Raw genomic sequence first — 9,538 nt, forward strand, 5'->3', positions numbered from 1 at the left:
TATTTGTGTCAATGTTTTATAGCTCATGAGGAAGTATGTGGTGTTTTATCTTTCAATCTTGTTGGGCAGCTTTCACCAATGGACTAGTGGCTTCATCCGCTTATCCAATAATTTTGCAAAAAGAGTCGGCAACGGGGTTCCCAGCCCCAATTAATTAACTTTCATTAATAATTCTCTTCACATGTTTTGCCCTGATTCATCAGTAAGCAACTTAATTTTGCAAATAGACACTCCTTCATGGTATGTGAATGTTGGAAGGCACCCGGGGATTCGGTTAGCCATGGCTTGTGTAAGCAAAAGGTTGGGAGGAGTGTCAACCATAAATAAAACTAAAGTACATGTGTAAACAAAAGAGAAGAGGGATAATCTACCTTGCTGGTAGAGATAACGTCCTTCATGGGAGACGCTCTTTGAAAGTCTGTTTGGCAAGGGGGTTAGAGTGCCCACTACCATTCGTTGACAACATCAAACACCTCTCAAAACTTTACTTTTATACTCTCTATATGATTTCAAAACTTAAAAATCTCTAGCACATGATTTAATCCCTGCTTCCCTCTGCGAAGGGCCTTTCTTTTACTTTATGTTGAGTCAGTTTACCTACTTCCTTCCATCTTAGAAGCAAACACTTGTGTCAACTGTGCATTGATTCTTACATACTTGCTTATTTGCATTCATCATATTACTTTGTGTTGACAATTATCCATGAGATATGTATGTTGAAAGTTGAAAGCAACTGCTGAAACTTAAATCTTCCTCTGTGTTGCTTCAATGCCTTTACTTTGAATTTATTGCTTTATGAGTTAACTCTTATGCAAGACTTTTGATGCTTGTCTTGAAATTACTATTCATGAAAAGTTTTGCTATATGTTACCTATTTGTTAGCAAATATAGATCGTTGCCTTGAGTCACTTCATTCATCTCATATGCTTTATAATAGTATGATCAAGGTTATGTAAGTAGCATGTCACTACAGAAATTATTCTTTTTATCGTTTACCTACTCGAGGGCGAGCAGGAACTAAGCTTGGGGATGCTGATACGTCTCCAACGTACCTATAATTTCTGATGTTCCATGCTTGTTTTATGACAATACTTACATATTTTGCTCGCACTTTATAATGTTTTTATGCATTTTCCGGAACTAACCTATTAACAAGATGCCGAAGTGCCGGTTCTGTTTTCTGCTGTTTTTGGTTCCAGAAAGGCTGTTCGGGCAATATTCTCGGAATTCGACGAAACGAAGACCAAACATCATAATTCACCGAGACGGACCAGGACACCGAAGAAGAGTCAGAGGGGAGGCCTGGGGCCCCCACACCATATGGCCGCGCGGGCAGGCCCTTGGCCGCGCCGGCCTATGAGGAGGGCGCCCTGGTGCCCCTCCTGCGCCGCCTCTTCGCCTATATAAGTCCTTTCGACCTAAAAACGCGATACCAATTGACGAAACTCCAGAAAGACTCCAGGGCGCCGCCACATCGCGAAACTCCGTTTCGGGGGACAGAAGTCTCTGTTCCGGCACCCTGCCGGGACGGGGAAGTGCCCCCGGAAGCCATCTCCATCAACGCCATCGCCTCCATCATGCTCCGTGAGTAGTTCCCCCATGGACTACGGGTTCTTGCTGTAGCTATTTGGTATTCTCTCCCCCATGTTCTTCAATACAATGATCTCATGATCTGCCTTACATGATTGAGATTCATCTGATGTAATCGGTGTTGTGTTTGTTGGGATCCGATGGATTGTTACATTATGATTAGTCTATCTATAAAGTTTGTGAAGTTATTGTTGCTGCAATCTTGTTGTGTTTAATGCTTGTCACTAGGACCCGAGTGGCATGATCTTAGATTTAAGCTCTATACTTATTGCTTAGATTGTATCTACAAGTTGTTTGCACATGTCTATGTCCGGAACCCGAGGCCCCGAGTGACGGCAAGCTCGGGACAAGCTGGAGGAGAAGGCGTAGGTATGAGGATCACATGTTTTCACCAAGTGTTAATGCTTTGCTCCGGTGCTCTATTAAAAGGAGTACCTTAATTTCCAGTAGATTCCCCAGAGGCCCGGCTGCCACCGGCTGGTAGGACAAAAGATGTTGTACAAGTTTCTCATTGCGAGCACGTATGACTATATATGGAAAACATGCCTACATGATTAATAATCTTGATGTTTTGTCTTAATGCTATTTCAATCCTATCAATTGCCCAACTGTAATTTGTTCACCCAACATTTGTTATTGGAGAGTTACCACTAGTGTAGATAGCTGGGAACCCCGGTCCATCTTTCATCATCATACACTCGTTCTACATGTCATTGGAAGTAGTATCAACTATTTTCTGGGGCCATTGCTCTCATATTACTTATTCTTTGCTCTGTGTTACTATTACTACTGCTCTCATATTACTGCTACTTTCACATCACCCCTGTTACTAGTGCTTTTCCAGGTGCAGCTGAATTGACAACTCAGTTGTTAAGGCTTATAAGTATTCTTTACCTCCCCTTGTGTCAAATCAATAAATTTGGGTTTTACTTCCCTCGAAGACTGTTTCGATCCCCTATACTTGTGGGTTATCAAACACAGTTACCTCATCAAGACCCTTAGGTTATCAACCACGAGGGGTTGAGTCAACGCTCCAGGTGACCAATAGACATGGCGTAGACGAGAAGTGGCGGCGGCAAGGAAGAGAGAGACACGGTATTACCCAAGTTCAGGCCCATCGTGGAGATATAAAACCCCTTCGTCCTGCTTGTGTTGTGTTCTTGCGAAGTGAGTGTAGTGTTTACATGGTGGTGACTTGAGGAACTAGCCTAGATCCCTATCTGATCTCCCGAGGTTGAAGAAGAGGGGATCAGAAAGGTATATTCTTGAGGGAAGGATCTTTCTCTGCTGGGCAGCAACCCCTCCTTTCATAGAGGCACCGACCCTCGTCCCCATGAAGACATGGGGGAGGGGCAACCACATGCGTTCCCAAGGAGGAGGCCAACTTTCCCTAACTACACATATGTAGACCATGTGTACACCATGGAAGGGCTCCGGTCCACGGGAGTGGTTGTGGGCGATGTCGACATCCCTGCCATGTTGCGCCATCCATGGCCAGCATTACGAAATGGAGGAAACGACCATGCTGATTTATGTAGGTAACATCGGGGCCTCTTCTCTCTTCTTGAGTGCATCACTGCTCGCATCATCCCCTTTAGCTTCATCCCTCTGCAGTTCGCCCTGCGGAAGAGTCTTGCGCTGCGTATCCTGGAGCCCGATGCTCATCCCTCGTGAAGGGGTACCTCACGAGGAGTCTGTGCCCACCTAGCTGCGCTAAGTCTTGACGTCCTCGCTCATGAGGGGCTTCACTCTCGCGAAGTCTCTAGTCCTCGTGGAGGGGTTGCACCTCTCCTTAACTCGTAGATGGGCCGCCACACGGGCCCAACAGTAGGTGTACCGTGGTACCCCCGGTGCCACTACACCAACAATTTCTTCTCCTTTGCTTTGAGAATATATCAGGTATGAAGATTAACTTCAACAAGAGTGAGGTGGTCATATTGGGGGTTGACCACCATGAGCATATCAGTATCACTAAGTTTCTTAACTTCAAGCTCAACAACTTTCCAATCACTTATCTGGGGATACCTGTGAGCGACCGTTGGCTGAGTCTTGAGGACCGAGAGTTTAACGTGGGTCATCAGGTTGACCCATTTCAAAGGAAGTTTATGTCATCCCTGCCAAGGCTGACTCTTACCAACTCATGCCTCCCGAATCTCCCCAAGTGTGCTATGTGTCTTCACCGACTCTACAATGGGACTCACCCGTGAATGGACAACAGTATAAGCAGTTTCTTTTGGGAAGGCGTGTGAGACGCTAGAAAATACCACCTTGTCAACTGGGCAACAATGTGCTTCCGTAAAGACATGCAAGTCTGGGATCACCAATATTGATCTCATGAATCAGGCCCTCCTCTCGAAGTGGTGGTGGAAACTCTGCCAAAATGATGAAGGCCCGTGGGCTAGTCCTATCCGGGACAAGTACCCACGTAACGGTGAGGTGCTCAACTCGCTTACCGTGGTTGACGTGGGGTAACCACGACAATGCCCATGAGTGATGGGCTAGGGTTTCGGGAAAGAAGCGTGATGATGGTTTTCGATGGTGTACAAGCACAACACACGAGATTTACCCAGCTTCAGTCCTCCGATGGAGAAACCCTACGTGCTACTTACATGCTTATATTACGATGTTAATTACAGGAAGTTACCGTAGAGGCGAAAGTGGTGACGATCTAGCAGATCCGCGTCTCTCTTGTCTCTCCCCTCTCCTGGTGGCCCCTCCTGGCTTTTATAGGTAAAGCCAGGTCTCAGGTTAGCCAGTCTAGGTAGGGTTTGATGCATGCTGGCTTGATGGGAGCCTTAGAGAGCGTGTAGGCATCACATAGCTTTGGCGTGATGCTTCTCGCCTTGTATCTTGTGTTGACCTGCGGCCTGCGGGCATGGTTTCTCACTGGAAGTTCTGCCCGTGTTGGCCCGGGCATGCATGGTTTGTAACATCTAAACTTTTCTATGTCATGGCTTTATATATAAATCTAGGCTTAGGCGTTCCGTTTGAAAAGAAGATATGGAGAGTCGTACATCTTAAATATTGTCCCCCAACCTCTATGCCTAGTAAATTTGTAACCAAAACCATGCCAAGCTTTGCTATTTCTAAAAAATCCAGACTGGGACTCCTGTACTCATGATGGGCTCCAAACAAGTAGTAATGTCAGCTTACTAGATAGAAAAATATAGAAGGGATATCGTATGATTTTGTCGCCCCCGCGTGTCGCCCCCGCGTGGTGGCCGGGGTAAACCCTAGATCCCACCGCCCCTCCCACCACTCTTCTGTCCTCCTCCCTCGCCGCCGCCACGGGGGCGCGCCCGGGCAAAGCCCTGGCGGCGCCGGTGCCGGTAGGGCATCTTCGTTTCCCTTGCGTGGCAAGGTGGACGTGGTGGCTCGCCTCTGGGCCAGGGCATGGCTCTGCGTCGGGGGCCATGGCGGTGGCACTCCATTTTGGCCCGATCTATGTCGTGATGGGCGGCGAGGCGGCGATGCGCATGGGTTGACGACCGCTGGCCGTCTTCTTCAGGCGGTGAGGGCTATGGGCGGCATGGGCTGCCGCCGTTCATCTCTGCCTCCGATGGAGGTGATGGCGTGGTGGTGGTGGGGATCCAGGCTGATCCTCAGGCTGCATGTGCGGATTTGTGAGGCGGCCGACCGGTGAGAGCCGGGCTCCGACATTATCGGAGCCGATGATGGCGACATCCTTGGATGTCGTTACCTTGTTGACGGTGTTGTGACTGCATATCTCTTGCTTCTTGCCACATGTTTCGGGGAAAACCCTAGATCTGGGTCTACCGGATCAGACGATGGTGACGCTATCAGTGTCGCTTACCCTCTGGGGGCATCGTCTTGGAACTCCTGATGCCTGGAGAGGTCTGGTGGAGCGGTGTTTCATCTGCAACATCGACGGCGATGGGTCTCAGTGACGGGTGTGTGCCGGTGGCCGCGGGCAGGGAGGTTGAGCTGTCTGGCGTGGTGGCATCGTCGGCAACATGAATGACGAAGGTTGTGCAGAATTTTATCCTGAAGGTTGCTCGGCGGTTCGATGGAGGTGATGGCTTCTATAGCATGTGCATGAGGTACTCGCTAAGAGTCTGCTAGACCGGATGTGAGCTCCCGTTTCACTTAGAGGGTGTCTCGGGATTTGCGATGTTCACGGCTCCTAGTTAATGATGGGTTTTTGTGTTTTCAGGGCAAAGGCCCTGTTAGCATGTTTTCCACTCATTGTCAGGTATAGGTGTTATGTGGTGGTTTTGGAGATCTTGATGTATAATCTTTGTTAGACCTTTGCTAAATAAATTAATAAATATGGCCGTATGTCGATGCAGAGGCTGGGGCATAGCCTCCAAATTTTTTTTGATTTTGTAGCAATTGCCCTATATATGGATTCAAGCAAAACAAACGGTGATAGCTTATACAGATATACTCTGCTAATATCAAAGTGTGATCACTTACTGCAGTACCACCTATATGCTTGGAACCAAAGGTGACCTCACTATAGAAAATAACAGTACACACTTAGGATATGCATAAGAAAGAGAATTACACAAGTACTCGTACATATTTTCTTGCAACTAATTAAGGGAACCTCGTGATTCTTACAACAACATATATAATACAGCTTGGCATACAAGTTGTTCAGACTGAAGCCCACTTAGCTGACAGCTGACTCACATTTGGCGGGATCGAATGAATGCGACAAGTTGCTCTGCAACTTGAGTCATTGTCGGCCTTTGATCCACATCAAGGTCAAGACACTTCATAGCGAGGTCTGTGAGACTATCAAGAAGGCCTACATCTGCTCCCACCGCGATCTCCGGGTCAAATAGCTCGGTCGATTTCATCCCTTTTTTGTGATTCTCAATAAAACTATTCACTAAGCTTGTATTGCTGGGATGAGTGGCCTTCTTCCTGCTGATGAGCTCTAGGATCACCACTCCAAAACTGTATACATCACTTTTTGCTGTCAACAAGCCTGTTTGCAGGTAAACTGGATCCATATAAGTCATATCACCGATGACTAAAGCAGTGTGTTCGTTGTCTCTTGCAATCAACCTTGATATACCAAAGTCTGAGATCTTGGGCACAAACTTGTCATCCAAGAGAATATTTGCTGGCTTAACATCACCATGCAAGATGACTGTATTGGCTTGTGAATGCATATAAGCTAGACCCTGTGCTGCTTCTGCAGCAATATTCATCCGCGCATCCAAACTGAGAGGCTTCTTCTCCCCACCATGAAGAATGTCATCCATGCTTCCTTGTGATATGAACTCGTACACTAACATGGGGGTGTCCACTTCCAGGCAACAACCTATGAGCCTAACAATGTTCTTGTGGATAACTTTAGACTGGATGATGATTTCATTTGTAAATTGGTCACTCTCCATCTGGTTGCCACGAACCGGTTTCTTTACAGCGACCCATGCACCATCAACGAGGCCCTTGTATACTTCACCAAAGCCACCTTTTCCAATTGTATTGCTAGGTTTTAAAATTGGTGTGAGGTCATCCTTTTTGAAAAGCTTTATAATACTAGCCTTTTCTAATGTAGGACCACCATTCTTTCTGTATAACTCATGCCTCATATGCCTCTCTCTCCGCACGATGATAATGAATGCTATGAATGCCAAGAGAAGAATACCACCTATTATACCTACATGGACAAAGAAACAACTTCACTAGTTAGTTGACCGAATTTTCATATATTAGTATGGGAGGTAAAGATTAGAGCAGATATGATACTGTAGAGCCTCTGAGCAGAAAGCTGTGTAATCATAACTAAGCAGACAATTATATATTTCATTCACTTTCAAACTTTTTTTTTGAGTGTTCACCGGGGGGGAGTAAAAGCTCCCGCCTGAAACTTATGATGAAAAATCTACCATTCATCATTCAACCCATCTCTAATAAATATACTCTCTGATGGTATTGTGCAATCCAAACATTGGAGAAATAAGATATATTTTGGGGAACACAACACTATCAAAAATAATAGTACACTGGAATGAAATAAGTTCTGTGATGGTACCTATGGAAATCTGTGCAGGCAATGGGATAATAGGAGTGCATGATTCCTTATATGGGTCATTGCTTTTATAACCTGTACCACAGTCGCATTTGTAATGTCCGTCGAAGTTCTTGCATTTACCGCGGCAAGAATAGTCTTCCGGACGTGCACATTCGTCTATGTCTGTATCATGCAAGTTCACAGAAATTATTCATCAGGACATTACGAAACCACATCTCATACAAATAGAGTAGTCTCTCCATTAATTCCAAAGCAATCGCTTTCTAAACCTTAGCAGAAGACTAAATAAAATAAGTAATATTATACATGTTATATGAATTATTTAGGGAAAGAGAACTGAGACCTAGTGAATAATAAATAATAATTATCTTGTTTTTTTACTTGTGTCTTTCATTTTCATTCTCTTATAGTATTTGTAAGATTAATTCACCTTATGTTAATGTTTTTAGAAACTAGTGCTTGCTAGGCTGCTATGTACAGAACCAGTGCTATATCACCTGTCATATCATAGCGCTTCAATTGGGTAATGTTTGCATCTAGTAGGAGTAATAATAGAATTCCTAGGGAAAACAAGAAGCGTCGAATAAAGTTACCAGTGGTACTTACCGGTGCATCCATTGACAACGTAAGCGTTGCCTTCGTAGCCTGCGGTGCAGTTGCAGATGTAGCCAGGCCCATTCTTGGAGTCGACGCACGCACTGTGGACACTCTTGCAGGCGTACCCCGGCGCCGAAGCTGCGGTGGCGCATGTCCATGGTAGGGAGCCGTTGTCGCGGATGGCCCAGTCCAGTGACATGGGCATGCTGGTGGTTGACAGGGAGCCGTTGCCGTCCGTGTGGAGGATGTCGGCCCTCTTGAAGCTGTAGTAGCCCTTGTCGACGATGAAGGCGTAGTCGCAGGGGCAGAAGCCCTGGTCAGCGTGCGTCCAGGAGCCACCGGTCTCGAAGGAGAGTACGTTGTCGGTGGCTCCCGACGGGACGCCGACGCTGCAGCAGCCGAGGCCCGTGCACGCACCGTCAATCGGGCCGCCGGCGTCGTTGGCGAAAGCCACGCACGCCGTGTAGTACATGTAACTGAAGCGTCCACGCACTCCGCCCTTCATTTCGACGTAGGTGTTGCAGCCGAGGACGACGAGCTCGTTGAGGTTGCTGGAGATGCGGTACACGCCGTCAGCTTTCAGGCCCAGCTCGCCGAAGTAAGACCCGGTAACGTTGCCGGGGACGTCGAAGCACTGCCACGACACCGGCCGCAGCACCCGGGCCACGGGGTGCGGTGACAAGGACAGGTTCAGCACCAGTATGTCCGGGCTAGTGTCGGTGTTGCCCGCCATGACCGGCACCGAGTTGTTGACGCAGAAGATCTCAAAGCCCTCGCGGAAGCAGTCTTTGCCGCCGTCCTTGCCGATGCCGAAGGGGTAGGGGATGCTCACGTTGCCGCACCTATTCATACATCCCGGCGACAGGGTGAGGGTCTCCGGCACGGGGGCTGACATTGTGGCGACGAGCAGCGCCGGCAGCACAAGTATCATCCACATCATAGATGAGCTTCCCATGGTTCCTCCACTACTTTGTTTGTGGACGGGCGAGCTAATCTCTTAGCTGTGCCAATCGACTCAATCATCTACCTACCTGCAGCGTTCGCTTAAATACACACATGGGATAGTTGATGCCTGTACCGATTACTACTTGTTGAATATAATTGTCTATGTCTTTTGGTTGAACTGGCTAGAGCATGTAATTTCACATGGTATTAGACCAACAAACTAGTGGGTTTAAATTCTAGCAAACGCAGGATTAACAATAAATATTTACAGCCTCTCCAAAAAAATTAAAACATACACATGCAAGGCCCATGCGAGATAAAAAAAGCCACCGGGCGTAGACGAGACAGAAGATTTTGAATATAATTGTCTAGTCTTTCTATTATATTAGTCTT

At 46.9% G+C, this 9,538-nt stretch overlaps 1 protein-coding gene across 1 annotated transcript; it reads right to left on the reverse strand.

Annotated features, from left to right (window-relative positions):
• Positions 1-6,242: 6,242 nt before the first annotated feature.
• On the reverse strand, positions 6,243-9,155 carry LOC124662181 (wall-associated receptor kinase 2-like). The gene is made up of 3 exons (XM_047200056.1): positions 8,210-9,155; positions 7,604-7,765; positions 6,243-7,228 (listed from the first exon to the last, which is right to left on the reverse strand). The coding sequence occupies exons 1-3, from the start codon at positions 9,153-9,155 to the stop codon at positions 6,243-6,245; spliced, it is 2,094 nt and encodes a 697-aa protein (XP_047056012.1).
• Positions 9,156-9,538: the final 383 nt, after the last annotated feature.

This window comes from Lolium rigidum, chromosome 6 (assembly GCF_022539505.1).
Source record: "Lolium rigidum isolate FL_2022 chromosome 6, APGP_CSIRO_Lrig_0.1, whole genome shotgun sequence".
Lineage (NCBI taxonomy): Eukaryota > Viridiplantae > Streptophyta > Magnoliopsida > Poales > Poaceae > Lolium > Lolium rigidum.

Bases quoted from the DNA above. Each gene is read 5' to 3' on its own strand.
- LOC124662181 (XM_047200056.1), bottom strand. From the start codon at position 9,155: ATGGGAAGCTCATCTATGATGTGGATGATACTTGTGCTGCCGGCGCTG. The intron at 7,766-8,209 runs GTAAGTACCACT...TGCATGATACAG, and splicing joins CGTTGTCAATGGATGCACCG to ACATAGACGAATGTGCACGT. The intron at 7,229-7,603 runs GTACCATCACAG...TTGTCCATGTAG, and splicing joins GCCTGCACAGATTTCCATAG to GTATAATAGGTGGTATTCTT.